General features: G+C 51.4%; 2 protein-coding genes across 2 annotated transcripts; both read left to right on the top strand.

The window, feature by feature from the left end:
* The first annotated feature begins 2,712 nt into the window (after positions 1–2,712).
* Positions 2,713–7,906, top strand: IGFBP6 (insulin like growth factor binding protein 6). The gene is made up of 4 exons (XM_070410167.1): positions 2,713–3,189; positions 6,653–6,792; positions 6,957–7,076; positions 7,582–7,906. The coding sequence occupies exons 1-4, from the start codon at positions 2,862–2,864 to the stop codon at positions 7,702–7,704; spliced, it is 711 nt and encodes a 236-aa protein (XP_070266268.1). The 5' UTR covers positions 2,713–2,861; the 3' UTR covers positions 7,705–7,906.
* A 1,508-nt stretch (positions 7,907–9,414) lies between these two features.
* SOAT2 (sterol O-acyltransferase 2) lies at positions 9,415–20,542 on the top strand. Its single transcript, XM_070410165.1, has 15 exons — positions 9,415–9,775; positions 10,265–10,320; positions 10,812–10,948; positions 11,295–11,354; positions 11,695–11,802; positions 14,155–14,431; positions 14,880–14,949; positions 15,477–15,561; positions 16,025–16,070; positions 16,272–16,401; positions 17,451–17,548; positions 17,942–18,040; positions 18,589–18,724; positions 19,743–19,888; positions 20,078–20,542. Exons 1-15 carry the CDS (start codon positions 9,661–9,663, stop codon positions 20,126–20,128), a joined length of 1,614 nt encoding a protein of 537 aa, XP_070266266.1. The 5' UTR covers positions 9,415–9,660; the 3' UTR covers positions 20,129–20,542.
* The last annotated feature ends 2,910 nt before the right edge of the window (positions 20,543–23,452 follow it).

Genomic DNA, 23,452 nt, shown 5'->3' with positions numbered 1-23,452 from the left:
CCTCCAGCCCAGAAGCAGCTGTTTCTGGAAGAGGTTCTGTTTCCTTGTATTGGAGAATGGTATTTGGAAACCAAGATAGATTCTAGGAGCACTCACTGCTGTTGGGATGTCATTGCTTCTAGGCCCTCTTAGTGAACAGAGTTAGGTAATATAAGTCTGTATGCTAACCCATGTATATACACATAGCTATACTTTACCTTCGTATCTGTTACACAAAGGGTGTCCCTCCTGAGACACCCTCCTCCTTCCACTCTCTTCCACCATATTCATTTCTTCTCCCAAACTCTGTTGTAAATGCCTGTTCTCCAGGAAGCCCTCTTTGATTTATCCTGGGGCCTATTGAACCCTGAACACACTCTGGGCCTTTTCGCAGCTCTGGCAGGAGCTTTTAGCAAACTCCTCTCACACAGAGGCCAGCAGATTCCCAGGGGTTTGCACCTTGGCTCACACTCCATCCTGAGTGCCCACTATGTGCTTCAGATCCCTGCTCTGGATGCTGAAGTGGAGGCCTTCCCAAAGGGAAGAGAAACAAATTCATGAGTCTCAGTCTGCAAGAAAGAGCCTGGTCAGACCCCAGCTCTGACAGCATACAGCTCTGGACTTCCATGCCAGAGGGAAGGGGAGAGGGGAAGTACAGTGCTGAGGTGGTGGGTGATACTGGATTGTGCAACCCAGTTTAGACTGCAGGGAGGGACCACGCTGGGCAGGTGGGAGCATTAAACAGGGGAAATCTCTATGGGTGGTGGTAATGGCAGAGATGTGGCAAGGGGTAAGGGGGAGTTTAAGAAGGGAGTATTGCCCTAACCGGTTTGGCTCAGTGGATAGAGCGTCGGCCTGTGGACTGAAGGGTCCCAGGTTTGATTCCAGTCAGGGGCATGTACCTTGGCTGCGAGCACATCCCCAGTAGGGGGTGTGCAGGAGGCAGCTGATTGGATGTTTGAAACTCTCTATCTCTCTCCCTTCCTCTCTGTAAAACATCAATAAAATATATTGTTTTAAAAAGAAGATAGTGCAATGGATAACTCATTGGAGGAGAAGAAGAAGAAGAAGAAGGAGGAGGAGGAGGAGGAGGAGGAGGAGGAGGAGGAGGAGGAGGAGGAGGGAATATTGAGAAGAGAGTGGTGTATGTGAGAGGCTATTGGGCTTTTCTGCAATATAACTCACAAAGGAGGAGCCCAAACATTAAAACAATAAAAATAAACCACACCTGGAGCCTGCAGGGAGCACAGCCATCTCCTTCCCATCCCAGCTTTTCTGTCGTACTCAGGAGCAGGCCTTTCTGTCTTACTCAGGAGCAGGCAGCTGGAGCCCAAGAGAAAAGCCCTTGCCAGAGCCATGTGCAGGGCAAAATAGAGCGATACAGGTTTGGGGACAAGACAAAGCTCTGCACCCTGGGGTCAGAGCCTGGGGCAGGAGGTCACAGAGCCTCTGCCAGTGGAGGAGAGCTGCCTCCTCCGCTCCCCCAAGCCCCACCTCCCTACCTGGCCAACTGCACCAGTGTCTCAGGGTTGCTGGAAGACCCTGCTCCCCAAATGCGGGTTCTAGGCATCCAGGGTAGGCCTGGGGGGCAGTGCTGAGAGTGAGGTTCTTTTATTTTATATTTTCCGAAAAGTTCAGGCAGCCCTGGCATTCTTGCTTGGAGGCCCAGAATTTAAATTTAGTCACTGCCCAGAGCCCTTGTTTTAGGAAAGAATGAGATAGCTGTTGCATAATCCAGAGCCAGAAGGGTGTGGGTTGCTGAAGGAAACGGTCCCTCTTCCTCCCTCTAGGAAGGAAGGCTGGGCTAGGAGTGCTGGGGATGGGCGGGGCCTGGGGAAGGGCAGTGGTGGGTGGGGAGACACCCTGGCATAGCACTGCCTGAAGAGTCCACATAACCCACTGGTTGACACTGGGTGGAGATGGAGTGGGGACAGGTTCTGGGAAAGTAGGGGAATAGAGGACGGGCTGCCTTGAATGAGGGGAGGGAGGGTGGTGGTGGTGGGGTGTCCACCTTTCTGGCCAGTGTTCCCAAGAGCACCCAGAGTATGGGTTCCTATAACTTTTGCCCCCCCCCCCCTCCGCTCCCCATAATTTCAAATGGCCAATCCCGCCCCCACCTCCCAGGTGTTCAGCCAGTTCTCACCCTGCACACTTGCCCCTCTGCAATCGCTCCAGACTCCCTTGGCCCCACCACATTATTAGGGTTTCTGACAGTTTGTTTAAGGTGTGCCTCCCCACCGCTCCCTTGCCCGCCCCCCAACCCCCTCTCTCACCGTAGCCCAGCTGGCCCCCTGACACGTTTCCCGCAGGTGCATTTCAGGGCGAGTTTCCCTTGCCCCTTCCCACTGTTGTCTGCCTCTTTGCCCTTCATCTGCTGTCACCCATCAGCACTGGGTGCTTAGCTTCTCTTTCCATTCACCCCATCCCCCTGATGACCCCCAGACCCATCCCTCCTCCCTCCACTGTTAGACCACGGAGTCTCTGGCCCCTGCTTCCCGAGCACCCACACGCTAACTGGATTCCAGGGTTTCCCTTCTTCCCAACTGCCGGCCTCTCCTCCTTTCACTCCTCCCCGTCCTCCAGGCCCTCGAGCCAACAGTCCCTCTTCCAAATTCTGGGCGAGATTCCCGGGAACAAAGCAAGAAAAATCAGAGTAATTTGGGGAGTAAACAGAAGTTGGGAAGAAGAGTGGGGAGGACCAGGTGGGGTGGGGGGAGCCTCTCCAGTCCCACCCAGTTTAGGGAATGCCTCTGCCTCCTCCCCGCTTACCCCCCTGCACCTGGCTCTTAAAGGGCTCGGCTATTTAAGGCCGAGGGGCGGCAGCAGGCAGCAGCTGCGCTACGACTGCTCTGGGAGGAGAGAACGGGGCAAACATCCTGACCATGACCCCGCACAGGCTGCTGCCGCCACTGCTGCTAACTCTGCTGCTCGCTGCCCGCCCGGGAGGCGCCTTGGCACGGTGCCCAGGCTGCGGGCAGGGGGCGCAAGCGGGTTGTCCAGGGGGCTGCGCGGCAGAGGAGGGTGCGGGGCAGCCCGCAGAGGGATGTGCGGAGGCTGGGGGCTGCCTCAGGAGGGAGGGGCAGCAGTGCGGGGTCTACACCCCGAACTGCGCCCCAGGACTGCAGTGTCAGCCGCCGGAGGAAGACCAGGCTCCTCTGCGGGCGCTGCTGCTGGGCAGGGGCCGCTGCCGCCCGGCGCGCGCGCCCACGGGTGAGTCAGCGCCCGCCCCGCCCATTGAGACCCGCTTCTCCGCAGCCAGGGTCCTGGGGAGGTGGGCGCAGGCAGCCCTGCCAGCCTCTGGGTCCTGCCCCTGACGCTTCTCCCGCCACCCCAACCCTGGGGGACACGTTAGAGGGCGAAGGGGGAAGTGCGGGAGACAGCTGGAAGGCCGGGGGGCAGCTAGGGCCGGGGAGGTGTCTGACCCTTCTATCACTTTCTCTTGAGGGGAAAGAGATGGAGAGGTGGAGGGGTTTATGGCCATAGTGGTCCATCCCCTTCAGTCCTAGACCCCCAAGTTGGAGAAGGGACCCAGATGTTCTCAGCTTCCACTTGGAAAAAGAGGGAATGGGATACCAGACTCCCACATCCTGCACACCCTGAGAAATAGCTCCCCCTCTCCTTTTACTATCGGGGTGTCCAAAGCACCTGAACAGGAGGCTAAGAACAGAGGTGCCCTCCATCCAGAGCTGTTTCAGACCATCACAGGGTCAGAGAGTAGGTGCTGGGGTCCTGGCGGTGGGGACTCGAGGTGGGGAAAGAAGGAACCTACCAAAGCAGGGTTACGATTTAAAGCTGCCACCCCACCCTACTCCAGAGTGGAGAATAGAAGGCTGAGTCAGGGGGCGGGCACAACAGAAGTGAGTCAGAGCCTGAAAGATGGGGGGGGGGGGGGGCAGCAGGGAAGTGGGGAGGGCAGGAAATACAAACGTCCCCCACCCCAGGGGCACCCGAGTTCCTGGTTTCTTCCATGGGAAGGGCTGGAAAATTAACGTGGAGCTGGTTTCAATCCCAGATGCATGCGTCCAGGCTGCTAGAGGTCCTCCTGAAATGCGTGGGTCAGAGGAGGCAGTAGGAGCAAAGTCGTGATAGGGTGTTAAAATGGAAGAAATGAGGGGCAAGGGCGGAGGACTGTGGAGGAAGGAGGATCACATTTGGGACTGCAGATGAAGTGACTCCAGTTGTAAGTAGTAAGCAGATGAGGGCTCTATCTATGCTTAGGGGCTGGGCACGGAGAGATAGTCTTTTCAGGGGTCATAATAATTTTACAGCTGGGTGGATTCCAAGAAATTCATGCTCCCCTTCCTGCCTTTCCTTCGTCCTGTTGCCCTGACTTCTTTCTTTTTTTTTTCTTTCAATATTTTTATTGATTTCAGAGAGGAAGGGAGAGGGAGAGAGAGAGATAGAAACATCAATGATGAGAAAGAATCATTGAAAGGCTGCCTCCTGCACACCCCTACTGGGGATTGAGCCTGCAACCCAGGCATGTGCCCTTGACCAGAATCGAACCCGGGACCCTTCAGTCTGCAGGCCGACACTCTATCCGCTGAGCCAAACCAGCCAGGGCCTGACTTATTTCTTCATCTTGTTCCATCCTGAGCTCACACCCCCCCCCCACCTCTCCCCCCACCCCCCGCCAGACACCATATGTGAAACTTCCCCAGAGCCAGAAGCGACCTGCAGGTTGGAAGCCCCTCATTCCCGCACTTTTGCAACCTGCCCTCTGCCCGTCTAGGTTGACGAAGCTCACGTGTTCCTGGGACCACTAGGGTTGAGCTGGGCTGAGCCACAGGGGACCAAAAGGGTGAGACCCCTACTATCCCAAAAGTAACCACATCGCAGGCTTGGAAGAGGTGGGCTGAGTCACAGCAGGGTCACAGCAGGGACACACATTCCACTTGGTTGCTGCTGACCCCTCCCATTGCTTTTCTGCCCCATCTCCCTGGTTTAGTGCACCCCCTGCTGGCCTCTGGTGGAGCAGCCAGGTCTTTCACCCCAAGCCCAAGGCCTCCCAATATACAGTAGTCCCCCTTATCCGCTGGAGAAGACGTTCCAATGAAACCGAGGTTAATACCAAACCCTATTCAACGCTTTCGGCTCTGCCAGAAATGTGGCAGCAGATCTACACCAGCAGATGCAGCCTCTCCAATAATTTTTATATTTTTTTTAGTCCAAACCTATTCCTGAATCTGTGTAACCATCTCTTACTTGCAGTAAATGTCTTGATGTCCCTCGTTTCAGGGGATCCTTTGCTTAGGTCTTTGTATAGGCTCACTGTTATTTGTCACAACACATTGTCGTCAGTTGGAACACGTTTTCTGTTCGTGTCTTTTACTGACAAATTTAATATCTTCTCCCTCTTAATTAAGCACTTAGTGTGGCCATAACTTTTCCAGTTTGAGGTGTGACAGCAAAACCAGCATGACTTTCTCTGTGTGTTGTTTTAATGTGTTTTCATTGATTTTTTTTTTTTTTTTAGAGAAAGGAAAGGAGAGGGAGAGAGATAGAAACATTGATGAGAGAGAAACATCCATTGGCTGCCTCCTGCACGCTCCCTACTGGGGATTGAGCTCACAAATCAGGCATGTGCCCTGACTAGGAATTAAACCAATGACTTCTTAGTGCGTGGGATGATACTCAACCAACTGAGCCACACTGGCTGGGCTAGCATGGATTTCTTATTCCTTCTATACAATTTCATGGAAAGAAGATTTGTTTTATTGTAGATCTTAGCAACCTCAGTATACGATTTAAAAAAAAATTTTTTTTATTGATTTTAGAGAGGAAGGGAGGAGGAGAAAGAGATAGAAACATCAATGATGAGAAAGAATCATTGATCAGCTGCCTTCTGCATGTCCCCTACTGGGGATTGAGCTGAAACCCAGGCATGTGCCCTGACCTGGAATCTAACCGTGACCTCCAGTTCATAGGTTGACACTTAACCACTGAGCACCCCCAGCTGGGCCACCATATGATTTTTATTCTTTCCTTATTAAGTGGAGAACTTTCACCTTTTCACTTAAAGGCAGCACTTTTTGGCTCCTTTGGCATATCTGAGTTGCCAGCATCACTACTCTTGCACTTTAGGGCCATTAATAAGTAAAATAAGGGTTTTGAACACAAGGACTGAGATACCATGACTGTCGGTCTGATAACAGAAATGGCTAATTAGTGACTAATGAATGGGGAGCATATACAGCGTAGAGTCACTGGACAATTGCCTGATTCACATCCCAGGCAGGAAGGAGCAAGAGGGCGAGAGATTTCATCACACTATTCATAATTTAAAACTTATGAATTGTTTATTTCTGGAATTTTTTATTCAATATTTTCAGACTATGGTTGACTGCAGGTAACTAAACCCACAGAAAGTGAAACCACAGATAAGGGGAAACTATTGTATTTGTTCATGATTTTTGCTTTCCAAAGTGTTCCTCCCTTCTAAGCCTTGTCAGGAAATGTGATAATACCATTTGCCAGGGAAAGAAGCTGAGGCCAGGAGAAGGTAAGGGTGGAGCCAGATTCTAACCCCCCTTCACCTCTACCGCTCCAAAAGCCCCTCTCTTTCTCCCACTTCCGTGAGTAGGGGTGAGCAAGGCTTTTTCCCACATGGCGCCGGCCTTTGACATCTGGTTGATTTCTGGCCTTTTCTTCCCCCATCTTCTTTTGGCCGTAGGGGGGAATCCTAAGGAGAGTAAACCCCAAGTGGGGACCACTCGCCAACAGGACACGAACCGCAGAGACCAACAAAGGAACCTGGGGACCTCTACCACTCCAGCCAGGCCCAATCCTGGGGGTGTCCAAGACACTGAGATGGTGCGTGTGGGGCTGCTGGGGAGCCCTGAGGATGTCCATGTGGGACTGCTTCCTGGGGCTCAGAGAAGTCTCCCAGGTTAGCCCTGGGAGCCTGGCTGGTGGGGCCCAGGGACTGTGCCGTGGAGCTCAGCTGGTTCTAAGCTGCTTGCTCTCCCTTCTCCCAGGGCCCATGCCGCAAACATCTGGACTCAGTGCTACGGCAACTCCAGACCGAAATCTTCCGAGGGTCTCAAACCCTCTATGTGCCTAATTGTGACCATCGGGGCTTCTACCGGAAGCGGCAGGTGAGGCCACTCCTCTCTCCCCCTTGGTCCATCAGTACAAGGCTCCTACCAGGGATGGGCGGGGGCTTACACGGTTGCATAAATAAGACACTGTCCCTGCCTTTAAGGATCTCCCAACTTCAGAGCCCACACAAACAGAATAACCAACCACAGACTATAGCAGAGGAGTTAGACTGCCAAGGAATGCCTAACTCAGAGGTACACAAGTGTGAAGTGCATCAGGGTCACCTAGAGGTCACCTAGAATGCACAGGTGGCTGAGCCCCACCAGCAGAGCCTGAGAAAAACTGCTGTTTTGGCCTAGAAGAACAGGCACAATTTTGTGGGTGGAGAAGAAGAGAAGCAAGGGAAGGGAACCCAGCAGGACTCATGGTCCTGAGAACTCTTAGCTGTTTCCGCACACTCAGACTCAGGAGTCCACAGCCCATCCCCAACCCACAGGACCCCTCCCACCTCTCCTGTTGGAGCCTTGGCCTCACCCCTGATCTGTATGCCTCTCTCCCCAGTGCCGCTCCTCCCAGGGGCAGCGCCGAGGGCCCTGCTGGTGCGTGGACCGGATGGGCCAGCCCCTGCCAGCATCCGCGGACAGCAATGGCGGCTCCCCCTGCTCCGCAGGGGGCAGTGGCTAAGGCTGGGTGGGGTCCTGCAGGGCCACTGGCAGGAGCCTGGGGCTGTCATCTTGGGTCATTTGTTGAGTAATGAGTAACTCAGTCCCACATTCCACCTTCAGGCCCTGCCCCATGCCCCCTTATCCCTGAGACATCACACGTGGAAAAGTTGTTGGTGTTGGCTTGGGGTGTTAATAAAGCTGTTTTGGGGGGCTCTGGTTTATGTTTCTGTGTCCATCTCTCACATTTCTGGAGCCCCTGGCCCTTCTCCCTACCCTTTACAGCCCTCCAATAGCCGTTCGCCTCTCCTGTGGACTGACTACCTTTGGTCCTTCCCGCTGCTCTTGGAATGAAGGAGGCAACCATTGGCAGAGGCTTCAAGCCCTGAAGCCTCACCCAACTACCCACCAGGGAGTCGGGGGCGGAGACAGAGGTGGGGAGACACTGAGCTCGCAGCCTTGGTATGAGGTTGTGATCTTGTTTCTAAGTGATCTTTGGACACAGGGGAGAGGAAGAATTAATAGTTAATCCCCAGCAGGAACCTAACAAAGAGGAACTCTCAAAGTACCCACCCTTCTGCTACATCCTACTAAAAAGGAGATGACATTATTATTTATTGAGCTCCCCTCATGGGCTGGGCCCTGGACCATGTGCTTTTACCTGGATTCCCTCTTTTTGTGCTTATAGTAATTTTGTGAGGAAGGGACTTTGCCCCTGTTTTTCAGAGGAGGAAACTGTGGCTTAAAATATTTGGGTCACTAGCCTAAAATTACACAGCCAGGAAATGATAGAGGGAGGATTTAAATCTAGTTCTTCCGCATGTGACAATGCCTGGCATTCCTTAGGTGCTAAATATGTGTCTACTTTGCCTACCTGCTAACCCAAGCCAGTGTAGGGAAGAGCTGACCTTCAGGGACACGGCACCTAGCACTTCCTAGAGGGGCCACAGTGTTGTAATGTACCTCTTGAATCACAGAAGGACGCCTCAAGAAGTCAAATTAAAGAGTCACATTTATTGCAATCCGGGACTATGAGGGGCCATTCCCCAAATCTCATAGTAACAAGATGGTCGCAGCTCCAAGGTTATATAGGCAAAAAAATCACAAAGGTATTGATTACATCTCAAGGTTTGGAGTGAGGAACCTGGTTTGCAAAAAAGCAGTTTACAGAAGCAGAATTAGTTAATTATAGTTTTAGGTCTGGGGTCACTGAATTGACAGAAACACATTATCTAGAGCCCTCGGGTCTGGAATGAGGAACCTCGGTTAAACTTAGGCATGTTATCTGGAGCCCTCTGACCTTGGGATAACTGTGCTGTCCTTCCCAGGTAAAGGAAAATGTGCTAAGACCAGTATGACCACAACCTATGGGATATTCACATTACAATCAATAAGGCATTTAATCGAATGGGATGATTTATATAATTCAGAAAATCAAAATAACCTGTCCATTGTTAAACAAAGCAAATAGGTACCATACTTCAACAGCTCCACAATTGTCACAGGTGTCAACTCCATAGGTATATTAATTACCGGCATACAATGCTTTCAAGTTGACAAGGTCCTTTCACACACCTTATCTCACGGTCTAAGGGAGCTGAGTGTACTGATAACTGAAGAGGTTTCTGACTCCGCCCCGACCTTCAGCCTGCTGGAAGGTGAGCCATGCTAGGCGATAAGCCTCAAAGAGGCAAAGTCCCCCTTCCCAGCACATGCACAGTCACTACTCCTGTGGGAGGGAGCGCACACTTGCTCAGAGCTGGGCATCTGGCGGGTGGTTGGGCTGTTGCAGGGTTGTATCCAGTCCATCCCTGCGCCAGCCCACAGAGCCTGGAGCTGAGAAGCTCTGCCCTCCGGATCAGGTACCCTGTCATCTGGAGGCCCCCTCCTCCTGAGAGGACTTTAGTCTTTGGAGCTGTCGCTGAGCTGAGAGATGGGAGCTCAGCGGGTTGGCAGGCAGTGAAGGGAAGGAAGGAACATGGCAGAGGCCACCTGCTGTCCAGACAAGACTGACATCATGGAGCCAAAGGCAGTGCGCTCTCGGAGGAGAGCGGGGTCGAGAAGAGAACAGGAGGACCGACCCTCCGGAGGAGGTGAGCCACCCTCGGGGAGTGAGAAAGCTCAGGTGGGGTTGGAAGTGAGGATTCCCTGTTGAGAGGGGGCTCCTCCTCTCTACCTGGAACCCCTCCAGCTGTCCTGGGAAGGCAGACTCTGGCCTCTGCCCCTAACCACCCAGCTGGAAGACGGAAACAGAAAAGGGGCATTCAGAGCCGTGGCCTTGCCTCATCTTTCTGACTCTCCAACCTCAGAGGGTAAACAGAGAGACTTCCTGTTCCCTGAGAAGCCCGTTTCCAGTAAAGTCATCAGGCTCCCTGCTTATCAATGGCCTCCTCACCCCCTGACAAAATAACTTCCTCTTCTGACTGCCGCACCCATGATGCTAGTTATCTTCTGGTTGCGGGGCTGGGCGGCTGCTGAGCACACAGAAAGCACTTCCTGGCAGAGGATGCCTCTGGGCTCACCCCAGGCAGCAGAACCCTAACCCCTCCCCTTTGGGTGTGCCCTTTGACCCCTCCTTTTAGGAAATGCTGAGGCGCTTGGAGGCCCTGACTTGGTGCAATGGACTCAACATATGGAGGTGAGGGACCTCAGAGGTCAGAGGTCAAGATGAGCAGGCCTTAAAGTGGAGGGCAGTAGGGGAGAGGACCAGTTTGGTGATAAAGACAATTTGATCTTGGGTTCAAACCCCTCAGATCAGGTAAGAGCTAAGGGTTAAGATGAAGGGGTTTGAAACACAGGTCATCAGGGCAGGAGACAAAAGTCAGCCCATGAACAGTCTTCTGTTAGTGGGGCTAGAGGTCAGGAGAGGGAAGGCTGGGGTCAGGGAGAAGAGAGTCAAGTCAGAGATGACAAGGCGATTGGAACTGGAAACGTCACTACTGCTATTTCTCCTTGATCATCACTGCCCCCCTGGGAAGCCCAAGGGAGAGAAATTATTGGGGAACTTGTGGGCAGGAACCGTGTTTTCTCTCCCTAGCACTTGTGCGCATAGAGAGCTCAGTAAATGTTGAGTGAATGAGAGGATGGCAAACCGGATGGAGGGACAGTGGGCCCTGCTTTGTCCCGTAGGCTGTGAAGGCGCAGCTGCTGGAGCAAGCACAGAGACAGCTGCTGGAGCTGCTGGATCGCGCCATGTCAGAGGCCGTACAATCCTACCCGCCACAAGGCAGACCTCTGCCCACTATTCCTCCAGATTCCCCGAACAAGTAAGAGTCTGAGGAGCCAGGGACTGATGAATGGCTGGAGCAGGCTCCACCATTGTAAGATTGCAAGCCATAAACATCACCTCATGCGCCCTTTGCCAGCGCTGGTGTGACCCTCACCTCAACCTTCCCCCTTCTCCTTTTACTGCCTCTGCCTTCCTGGCTCTGACCTCCAACTGCAGCCATGCTCTGCCCTGGCCCTGACCTTCTGCCTGATCCTGCCCTCTGGCCCTAGCCTTGACCTTCTGCTACTACTCCTCTTGGCTCCCAAGTATTGATCTTCTGCAAGGCCCTCTGCCCACTGCCTTCTTCCTTTGGCTCCTGACCCAGAACAACTCTCTCAATTCAGAATCCAGGAGCCATCCCTGAAGAAACGGAAAGTTTTTATCAACCGCAAGTCCCTGCTTGAGTAAGTTAAGGGAGAGGACAGGATGGGAGGAAAAGGAAGTGCTTTGGTTCGGGGTCCACCTCAGTTCTCATCCCCAGGCTCTAGATGGTTTGGGAGAGGACCTGGAAAGGGTTTTTAAGGTTCAGTTCCCCCACTTGTCCTGTGTTTAAGTGTGGAAGAAAGGCCACCAGGATACGTGGTGTCTGGGCAAGAAAGGGCTTTGGGCAGATGTCCCAGTCACATCCCAGCCCTCAGAATTTCCAATCAGTAGACTCCATCCTCACATGTGTACGGTGCCTGAGCCAGTCCACATGACCTTGAGGACCCTTCCGCACTGACATCCAGGGCCCTCTCCCTCCAGTGAACTGATGGAGGTGCAGCACTTCCGGACCATCTACCACATGTTCATCGCCGGCCTGTGCGTCTTCATTATCAGCACCCTGGCCATCGACTTCATTGACGAGGGCAGGTAGGCCCCTCTCCTGCCCGGGATAGGCACACAGATCAGATCAGACCCCTTGGGTCCCCAGGGTCCCACCAACTATTGGTCAGAGAGGGCACAGGTTCCCCTTTGATTATTGCACACACATCGGTGTTGCTTCCAACAATATTCCCGCCTAAAACACAATCTGAGCTTCTTCCTTCCACAGCCTAGGATGGCCCTCAGTCTGTCCTCCCAGGATCAGCCATTCTGGGGACAGCCACTCATATACTTCTCAATAGGAGCCTTGTCTTGAGGCAGATATACATATGTGTGTGCACACATACACACTTCCCCTCCCCTCTCCTTTCCAAGTCAGTGCTGTTCAGTTCAAGTAACCTCCTGTGGACATCTTCCAAGGACCAGCCCTGGGGGCCAGAGAGATGAGGGGCAGATCCCATCCTGGTCTATGAGGCACTCCCAATCTTGTGGGGAAGACAGGCAGCCACACAAGTGCCTTGGTGGGTTGTTTCCCCCAGAGACCACCCTCACACACACTCTGGGGGATGAGCTTCAGAAGACTGTACACCCCTGGGGTCTGTATTTGCAGGCTCTCCCCCCGCCCTCCCCACTTATGGGGAGAGGAAACCCTTGCCTAACTAGGGCTTAGGAAGCAGTAAAAGCAAGAGGACCAAGGATCTGAAAGTTCAGCAACAGCACTTCCTTTTGGTAAATTGTTGCTAATTATGAATATTTTAAGGATCAAATCTCAGTAAAAAATTCAAATACTTGTAAAGTTACAGTCCTTCTTGACAACCCCCCTCAGTCCCAGACTGCTTCCCAGAAGTAACATTTTCAACAGTTTTGAGAGTTTCCCTCCAGAGTAGTTTCCACCCATCCTATATAATAAAAAGCCGGCCACCATAAGTGTAACGACCAGAGCAACCAGAGACCAGAACCACCACAGCCCCTCGCGGGGCTCCTCAACACCAAATAAGCGGTAAGGGGCGATCAGGCAGGCAGGCAGAGTGACTAGGGGTGATCAGGTAGGCAGGCAAGTGGTTAGGGGTGATCAGGTAGGCAGGCGAGTGGTTAGGAGTGATCAGGTAGGCAGGCAAGTGGTTAGGGGTGATCAGGTAGGCAGGCGAGTGGTTAGGGGCTATCAGGCAGGCAGATGGCCCCTCACAGGGCTGGTCCCGCCCCCCAGCAAAGAAAGAGGGAGGCCCAGGCCACTGGTGGTGGTGGTGGGGGGAGCTGCTGGATCGCCCCTGCAATGGGGATTATATGTTTCTTGTTCCCTTGTCAACCAAGGTGACCAACCAAGGTGACCAACCATCTGGGGTTTGCTGTGGATTGAGGGACTTCCCAGGACCTAGGATTTTCAGTGCTAAAACAGGGACAATCCTGGGCAAACCAGGACAGTTGATCACCCTCGTGTCACCATGGGCTGGGCCATCCCCTGTGCCCTCTCTGACCAATAGTGACTCTGTGGAGGTGTGCAGCCAGCCAGCAATTGCCCCGCAGAAGGAGGCCCAGGCCAGCCAAGCCATCGCACTCCACGCCTGTCACCTGCAGAGGGAGGCCACTGGTGGCGGGGGCGGGGAGGCAGTGCTGCACAGATAGTAAGCAATGGCAGCAGCAGGGGTGGGGCCAGATGCCTGCAGCCGGGGGAAGAAAAGCCCCAATAGGCCCTGATCTCAGGCCAGGCCTACGGACCCTACCCGAGGGGTCCTGGATTGTGAGAGGGTGCAGGCTGGGCTGGGGGACCCCCCCCACCCACCCAGTGTATGAATTTTTGTGTACCGGGCCTCTAGTATGTGTATAAGAACCAAAGAGATGTATTTCGTAAGGGTTTACATAAATAAGACACTATATCTATTGTTTTGCTTTCACTCCTTAGCAACCTGGTTTAGAGCTCTTTCCATGTCAATCCATTGTTTTTAATGACTACAGAGTCTGAAGATGCCTGGCTTTGTTCATTTAGTCCTTTCCTAATGGACACGTAGGTTGTTTCAATTTTTCATCGTTAAAACTGTATACTCAATCTAAGCAAACAAAACACTCAGCAACCTGCACTCCAAAGAAGGAAGCAAAGTTAAACACTAAATACCTCCTGCCCTAGTTAGCATGCAAAACACCAGCTCTTCTGCAACACCGTGATATCCACAGCAGCTCTAACTGCAGTTTGGAAGCAAACTCATTTCCCAACTGTCTCCTCAGGCAACGCCCTGCACTAGAAGTCCTAGGCAGCAGAGGTGCCACCTTGAACCCTTTCAGAGATGAGGAGCTCACAAGCTTTGCAAGATACCTCAGTTTATCTTCCAAGAGCTCTGGCTGCAGAGGGAGGGGGAAGAATGGGCTACACATTTGTCTAATTTGTCTCTCCTTCCCCACCCCAAGGCTGATGTTGGAGTTCGACTTATTGATCTTCAGCTTCGGACAGCTGCCCTTGGCTCTGATGACATGGGCCCCCATGTTCCTGTCCACTCTGCTGGCGCCCTACCAGGCCCTCCGGCTGTGGTCGAGGCCCCAGGCTAGCGGCGCCTGGACGCTGGGGGCGGGCCTGGGCTGCGTGCTGCTGGCCGCTCACACCGCAGTGCTGGGCATACTCCCGGTCCACGTGGCTGTGAAGTATCAGCTCCCGCCAGCCTCCAGCAGCGTCCTGGTCTTTGAGCAGGTGATGAGGCCGGGAGGGAGGGGAGACGGGGAGCCCCAAAGGGCGGTGGAGGCCGGGTGAGGAAAGGCACCGCTCCTTACATGGGGTGGAGCTAGTTACTAGGGGCAGAGTTTGTCAGAGGGATTTGAACGGACCAGCAGGCTCCAAAGAAATGGGCCGGACTAAGCAAATATAGTCCAACTCCTCAGAGAGTCACTGGGGTTGGTCAACGAAAGCTCTGCCCTTGCCTTTTCCCTGCCCCCTTACCCTCGAGTCATCCCAGCAATAAGGTAATCCGAGGAAAGGATAAAGTGTGTGCTCTGAACACACAGATTTTACGAAGTACCTCCCTTCTGTCCTCTCCCCTCCCCTCCCCTCCCCTCCCCTCCCCTCTCCTCTCTCTCTCCAGAGAGATTGTGATATGCTTAAAGCCACGCACCAATGTAACCCCCCTTCCACTCCATCTCAGGTCAGACTCCTGATGAAGAGCTATTCCTTCCTGAGAGAGGCTGTGCCTGGTCTCCTTCGTGCCAGAGGAGGTGAGGCCTTCAGCGGGCGCTGTTGTGAGCTCTGTCCTCTTGGCTGATTGGATAAAGCCGGCAGCGGCCGGGCCCTCATAAAAGCTCTCACTTCCTAAGCCCACCTTGCCCACTGGGCACCGCTCTGACCTCCGGCTGGGCTCTGTGGGCCTTAGCCATTCGGCATTCTCAGGTCCCACTCTGAGAGATGGCACTGCTGTGGCCCAGGACTTCTGGTGCTTTCCCATTTCCAGGCCCAGCCTGAGAGAGAGAGAGAATGGATAGTGGAACTTCTTGGTGCCAAATAAAGCTTCAGCCAGAGCAGGTCCTGCGCCAGAAAATGGGGTGCTTGGAATGGAAGTAAAAGAGGGGTTCAGCTCCTGCCCAGCTTCACCTCCCCCACCCCACCCTAGACCCAATATCCAGCCCCTCACCCAGCCCCTGCACCTCTGTCCTAGCCAGCTCTCCATACCCTAGTCCCACCCTCCCACACCTCTGCCCTCTCTCCCTTTCCCCTTCACTGACGGACCCTTCTCACTCCTCCCCAGGTGAGGGGGTCCGGGCCCCCAGTTTCTCCAGCTACCTCTACTTCCTCTTCTGCCCCACACTTATCTACAGGGAGACTTACCCCAGGTAAGACCCTGCACCCTTTCCCAAATGCCTAGGCCCATCAGGGACCTTGCCCTCCTCCTCCCCTCTCCCTGAAGTCCCTGGCCTCCCCTGGATACTTCCTCAGGAAGCAGCCCCATCACAGAGATGAGAAAGAAGCGGCAGGTAGACTACCCCGTCTCCTCGCCCAGCCCATGGTGACACGGGGGTGATCAACTGTCCTGGTTTGCCCAGGATTGTCCCTGTGTTAGCACTGAAAATCCTAGGTCCTGGGAGGTCCCTCAATCCACAGCAAACCCCAGATGGTTGGTCACCTTGGTTGACACGCAGGCTAAAAGTCCATTTGCCACCTCTGCTATGGAAGGTGCAAGCTGTTCTAGTCCCCCACCTCCCTGAGCAATTGAGGGGCTGTGGAGAGAGGGCCCCAGAACCTGGGTCCCGGTCTGACCAGGGAACAAGAAACATATAATCCCCATTGCTGCTGCAGGACACCCAACATCAGGTGGAATTATGTGGCCAAGAACTTTGCCCAGGTCAGAAGATGGGGTAGAAGGGTGGACCACCTGTGATTCATGGGAGCTGAGGGGATATTTCTAGGGGTGGGGTGGAGAAAGCCTGGGGAGGAGGTCAGAGGGAAGAGAAGGAAGATGGTGGGCCGGAGTCCAATTCCAGGGTGCGGGGGCAGCTACCAGTGCCCGCCCCTCAAATTTAGGTGCCTACCTCTCCCTCTTCAGGCCCTGGGCTGCCTCCTCTATGCCTGTTTCATCATGGGCCGCCTCTGTGTTCCTGTCTTTGCCAACATGAGCCGGGAGCCCTTCAGCACCCGTGCCCTGGTGCTCTCCGTCATGCACGCCACCTTGCCAGGTATGCCCTGCAGAAGGCTGTGTCCTGGGAAAGCTTAGCCGGGAATTCCTCACTCCCCTTGCTCTTTACCTTCTGCCAGTTTCGACACCTCCTTCTGAATCTCCCTTCACTTCTGTCCCCTCCTATCACTATTCATTGTCAGGGTCTCAGTTCAGATGAGCATCTACTCCCCCTTTCCACATCAGCCTCCCAACCTGTGTCTCTCCCACCTGAATCTTTCCTCTCCCATCTGCCCCTGAGGACACTGCTGCCCAGATGAACTTCCGTCCTACAGAGTAATCATTGCTGATCCTGCTTCAAAAACTCCAGTGACACCTCATTGTTGGCTTCTCCAGATAAGAGTTGAACCTTGGCCCGGCATTCAAGGCCCTTCCTGTGCATTGTATTCCACCATAACCCCAGCCATTTACTTTCATGACTCTAGGCCTTTGCTTCTACTAGTCCCTCAGCTTGGCATGCCCTTTCATTACTTTCCAGTTGTGAAATCCAGTTCCTTCTTGAAGGCCCATGTGAGAGGCCCTCTTGAGAAAGTCTTCCCTTTTTTAAGCATCAATTACCATGACTTTCCCTGTGCTTTGCACTCCCAAGCACATCGATGGCCACCATGCTTAACTCCCGATACATTTGACCTCGATGTGTGGTTGAACAAGTCTCTCTGTCTCTGTCTCTCTTCTTCTCTCCTTCTCCTCCTCCTTCTCCTCCTCCTCCTCCTCCTCCTCCTTCTTCTTCTTCTTCTTCTTCTTCTTCTTCTTCTTCTTCTTCTTCTTCTTCTTTCTCTCTCTCTCTCTCTCTCTCTCTCTCTCTCTCTCTCTCTCTCTCTTTCTCCTCTCCTCCCCTCCCCCCCATCACTCTCAATGGCCAGGGGTTTTAAGAATCATCTCATATCCCCAATCACTGATATGGATGAATTAATAAATGCATGAATTAGTAAATGACTAATAAATGATGGGTAGATTGAAGCCCTAGTTGCTGTGCAAGGGCTCCTCAGATCTTCCTGGGGGTTCCAGGTGGGCCAGTCTAACCTGCAGCCCCTTGTCCCCACTCACCAGGCATCTTCATGCTGCTGCTCATCTTCTTTGCCTTCCTCCACTGCTGGCTCAACGCCTTCGCAGAGATGCTACGATTTGGAGACAGGATGTTCTACCGGGTATGGCCTGGACCTGGACCCCTTGGGAGCAAGAGGCAGGGAGAGATAGGGAGAGATCTGGGGAGGATGGTGGCAATGTTGGGTGTCACCTCGGCTGCAATCTCCCACAATGAGAAATGTGCCCTCTGGGTGTGGTTAAATGCCAACCTTCCACCTCCCAACTAGCCAGGGCTAACTGCTTTTGTGTGGATGGAGGGGAGTTCCAGAAACAGGGAGAGTACCAGGGAAGGCAGGGCCCCAGGTCCTGAAGAGGGAGCAGGGAGAGTGCTGCTGTCTCTGTTTTGCCTGGGGTCAGCTCTTGTGGAAGGACATTGGGATAGGGGACAGGGGAGGAGTGAGAAGCTTACCTCCTTTTCCCACTCTGACCCCTCCCCTTCTCTTCCCCTTCCCCAGGACTGGTGGAACTCCACGTCCTTCTCCAACTACTACCGCACTTGGAACGTGGTGGTCCACGACTGGCTGTACAGCTATGTGTATCAAGATGGGCTGTGGGTATGGGCTCTGCAGAACCCTTCAGCCCCCACACTTAATGGAGCCTCTCTGGACCATCCCCTCTTTTCCTCCCCCTGCACCATCCAAACTAAGGGTCCCTTGACTTCCACCTGCCCCATTCTACCCAATCCAATGGACAGAAATTTGATATTGGGATCCAACTTCCTTCCTTCCTTCCTTCCTTCCTTCCTTCCTTCCTTCCTTCCTTGTCCTTAATTCCACCCCCTCCACAGAGCCTTTCTGCCCTCCTAAAGAACATGCATATATCAATTTTCAGTTACCAAGAGTTGTTACATACATTTAATCTGCACAACAACCCTAAGAAGTATTATTATATCATCCCCTTTTAAAAATCGCATCTAAGGCCCAAATGGGTTAATAAAATACCCTTAAATAAGACATGTCAGCCCTTCTGACCCCAAATCCCATATTCTTTCCATTGCACCACATACCCTCCTGGCTTTCTTAAACGGGGTGGGGGGGGGGGTGCTTTTTGTGGAGGGATCCTAAGAAGAATCACTCCACATTCCTCCCCCTATCCCTGCCAGCTCCTTGGTGGCCAGGCCCGACGGGCAGCCATGCTGGGCGTGTTCCTGGTCTCTTCAGTCGTCCATGAGTATATCTTCTGCTTTGTCTTGGGCTTCTTCTACCCTGTCATGATGATACTCTTCCTTGTCATTGGAGGTGAGCTTGCTTCTGTGTGCCACTGGAGGGGAATTTCTCCAGAGGGAGGAGGCTTGTGCTCTGGACCCTGGAGAGTCCAGACTGATGGGGAAGGCCACACACCCAGGACAGAAGGGGATATGCATACCTCGTGGGAGAAGGCATGAGAATTGTGTGTGAGAGTTGGAGTGAGGAGAGACTTGGGAGCAGGGATGAAGGCAGCATCTGATGGCAGCAAGGGGGTATCCTGGGGAATGTGGAAGATTTCTGGCTGGAGAGGAGCATCTGAGCAGGATACACATAGAGGGAGACAAAGGGGAGAAAACTGGTGGAGGTTAGGAGGTTCCGTATGAGAGCCAGGATATATTTTTTAAAATATATTTTATTGTTTTTTTACAGAGAGGAAAGGAAAGGGATAGAGAATTAGAAACATCGATGAGAGAGAAACATCGATCAGCTGCCTCCTGCACACCCCCTACTAGGGATGTGCCTGCAACCAAGGTACATGCCCTTGACTGGAACCGAACCCAGGACCCTTCAGTCCGTAGGCCGATGCTCTATCCACTGAGCCAAACCAGTCAGGGCATGAGAGCCAAGATATTGAAGGGTAAACTGAGGAATCCTGATTTTACATGAGCCACTTGAGACCTCCATGGGTTTCTGGAGCTGGGTGCAAGATCTTTCCCAATGACCGAAACCGGTTTGGCTCAGTGGATAGAGCGTCGGCCTGCAGACTGAAGGGTCCCGGGTTCGATTCCGGTCAAGGGCATGTGCCTGGGTTGCGGGCACATCCCCACTGGGAGATGTGCGGGAGGCAGCTGGTCGATGTTTCTCTCTCATCGATGTTTCTAACTCTCTATCTCTCTCCCTTCCTCTCTGTAAAAAATCAATAAAATATATTTAAAAAAAAAAAAAAAAGATCTTTCCCAATGGAATCTTCCCGTTCCATCTCTCCCCAGTGCCCTGGGATGGGAGAGCAGCCAGGGACACAAGGCACAGGTACCTGGAGCTGGCGTGACAATCTTTTCTCCTGCCTCAGGACCGATGAACTTCATGATGCATGACCGGCACACGGGCCCAGCATGGAACGTGCTAATGTGGACCATGCTGTTTCTGGGCCAGGGCATCCAGGTCAGCCTGTACTGCCAGGAGTGGTATGCACGGCGGCACTGCCCCCTGGCCCAGGTAAGGAACCATGATACCTAACTCCCCACTCAGGAGTACATGCCTCTCCTTCCCAATAGCTAACCCCCTATTTTTGCCCAATTCAACAGCTGTGATCAGGGGCCAAGGCCTGATTTGGGGGTGATGGGCTCCCATGTCTTGGGTGCACTGGGAGGGACCTCATTGACAACTCACCTTTCTCTGGCACAGACAACTTTCTGGGGGCTGGTGACACCTCGATCCTGGTCCTGCCATACCTAGAGGCACCCTCACTGTCCTGATGACACCAGCAAGTTCTCTGCCTGCACAGCCTGGGACCAAGGCTCATCTCTCTGCACTCCAAGACGTAGCTCGGAGTCTCTCTGCACTCCAAGACGTAGCTCGGAGGCAAGGGGGCCTTGCAGGCATGACCCCACCAGGGAATTCTGGAGACTCAGATCTGTGGGCCTGTAGACAGCTGAACACAGACCCAGGATGGTGGTGGCTCTTGAGGCCCCATCCCCATAGACTGGGCACAGGGCCCCCTCCCATCCCATGGCTGTCCAGATTTGAGGAGACTCACATATTTGGTGAATGTGGGGTGACTTACAAAGACCTGAGACCACCGAGGTCTGAGAAGGGTTTGATTCTGGTTTTGTACTTCCAGTACAATAATAAACTCTACGTTTCTTTTTATTCATTCGTTTATTCATTCATTCATCATTTGCTGAAGGCCCGCTTCTGATAGGCATTATTGAAGAATTGTGTCTGCAGAGACAGGACTTTGTCCGCACGGCCTCTTCCACCTTGACTCCTTCTTCAGCTCTCGTTTCCACACCCCTTTAACCCTTCTGCTCTTGGCAACCTCTATCACATTTTGAGAAGGCACATAGCAGGCCTCCTTTCATTCAGCATGAACCTCCTAGACAGACCTTAGGCAAAATGTTCAACATCATGAGTCTCAGTTTCCACAGCTATAAAACAGACATTAAAATTAAGAGTGTCCTGACTGTATGGGGACAGTAGGTCAAAACATTTGTATTCAAAACCATTCCAGAAACTAGACTGTGTGGTCACCCTAAGAAGAAGGTCATTTGTGTCTACCCTACACAGATTCCTTGCCTAACCTGGTGGTGGGAGATAGCTGGATTAGAAAAGGGGAATGTTAGCTCCAGGGGGACTAAGAACCAAATAAACCAGGATCTCTAAGAGAGAGAGGGGCACTTTAAAAAATATTTTAACAGTGTCTAGACTAGAGAATTTATTTTTATGTCAATAATACAGATCTATTTTATCATTTTGAATTACTGCATGATTGCACTGCATGTGTATTGATCTAATTACATACATTTCAATTGTTTATAATATTTGCTCTTTAAAACAATTCTATGATGAACTTTCATATATATATATATATATATATATATATATATATATATATTTGTGCATTTTCCTAGGAGAATGTTCTAGAAGCAGAATTACTGGAACACTGGATGGGCTTATTCAAATTTTATACACATTGCCCAACTTCCTTTAGAAAGCTTACGTTGCCTGCCCATCTCCCACACCTTTCCCGATATGGGGTTTTGTCAATTCATTTATTTTTACCAATCTAATACACAGAAAATTATGTCTCCTATTTTTATTTTGCATTATCCTTACTAGTTTTAGTTTTATTTTTTAGTTAATCCTCACTCAAGGACGTTTTCCATTGTTGATTTTTTTTTTAATAGAGAGAGTGGAAGAGAGAGGTAGGGAGGAGGAGAGAAAGAGAGAGAGAGAAACATTGATGTGAAAGAGACACAATGATTGGTTGCCTCCTGCACGTGCCCCAACCAGGGCCGGGGATCAAACCTGCAATCCAGGTATGTGTCCTTGACCAGGAATCAAACACGCTACCCTTTGGTGTGCAGATCAATGCTCTAATCACTGAGCCACACTGGCTGGGACTGTGCTTACTACTTTTAAAAATTGAATATATTTTCCAATGTGTACTAACCATTTTTATTTTATATTTTATTTTTTATACTAGTGGCTCAGTGCACAGATTCATGCACATTGGAAGGAAATTAATTAGAAGAAAGATTCGTGCAGTAATTACATTATTGCAAAAAATTACATGTCAAAATAGTATATATAATATAGTATTATAAAATTTAAACACACCTGCAATTGGCACCAGCGAGAGCTTTATATGTATCGTGCAAGCACGAGTCAACGTTCATTTTTAAATTGCCAGTGCTTGTCATATGTACCAGCTGGTCAGTAGATCGGACGGTTGATGAATAAATCTCGATGTGGTTCACATTGAATGTCAACAAAAACACCCAAATTCACGAGCGACATTGACAGATCGAAACATACACGTGTGATTGGTGCCAGCAAGAGCTTTATATGTATCACGCATGCACAAGTCAACATTTATTTTTAAATTGCCAGTGCGCATCATATGTACTGGCAGGTCGGTTGGTCGGATGGTCAGATGGACGGTTGGTTCCTTAGCCTTTTATATATATAGATACTCTATTTTTTAGAGCAGATTTAGGTTCTCAGCAAAATTGAGCAAAAATAGAGATTTCCCATATAGTCCATGCCTCCATACATACATAGCCTCCCCCATTCTCACCATTCCCCACCAGAGTGGTATATTTGTCACAACTGGTGGACCTACATTGTCACATCATTATCACCCAGAGTACATAGTTGACATTAGGATTCATTCTTTTTTGTTGCATATTCAATGGATTTGGACAAATTGATTTATTTCTGTTTTTAATTTTTCCCCAGACTTATTCAGATATTATTGACATATAACATGTAAGTTTAAGATATACCATGTGAAGATTTGGTACATGTACATATTGTGAAATGATTACCAGAATAAGGTTAATTTTTTAACACCTTCATCATCTCACATAATTATTATCTTTTTTGCATCTATGATGATAACATTTATGATCTACTCTCTTAATAACTTTGAAGTATGTACTATGTTATTTTGTTCATTATAGCCAGCATGCAGTACATTAGATCCCCAAAATATTTTTATCTTACAACTGGGAGTTTATACCCTTTGATCAACATCTCTTCATTTCACCCATCCCCATCCCCTGGCAACCACATTCTACTCTTTCTTTCTTTCTTTTTTTTTTTAGAAAATATAATTTTATTTGAAATTAGTAAGAAAGTCTCATAGAGATGTCAGAGTTAAATATACATGTATAAATATCGCCTGCTACATGATGCTGCCTAGTCTCACATAAAGAATGGCAACTCCTTTCTCACACCAGATGTAGTGTAAGAGTCCAGAGGTAGAGTTCTTGCAGAGAATGTAGGAGTCACAGGCTCACGGTGGCCCCCGACCACCTGTGGCAGACAGAAAATGAGGAAAGCAAAACTTATTTCTTCACAAATACGCAGTCCAGTGCAGTGTACTCCTCACAGCTGCCCAGTCATCTGTTTGTTTCAAGATCCTTCATTGCTTGGGGCTCCTAGAGGGAGTGGTACTGATGGTGCAGGGCAGTGATGGTGAACCTACGACAAGTGTGTCAGAGGTGACACGCGAACCCATTTTTTGGGTTGATTTTTCTTTGTTAAATGGCATTT

This window comes from Myotis yumanensis, unplaced genomic scaffold, assembly GCF_028538775.1.
Source record: "Myotis yumanensis isolate MYYU_CA2020_CCGP unplaced genomic scaffold, mMyoYum1.0.hap1 SCAF_3, whole genome shotgun sequence".
NCBI lineage: Eukaryota > Metazoa > Chordata > Mammalia > Chiroptera > Vespertilionidae > Myotis > Myotis yumanensis.
The sequence above is the reverse complement of the archived record's forward strand: the minus strand, read 5'-3'. Positions and strand labels throughout refer to the sequence as shown.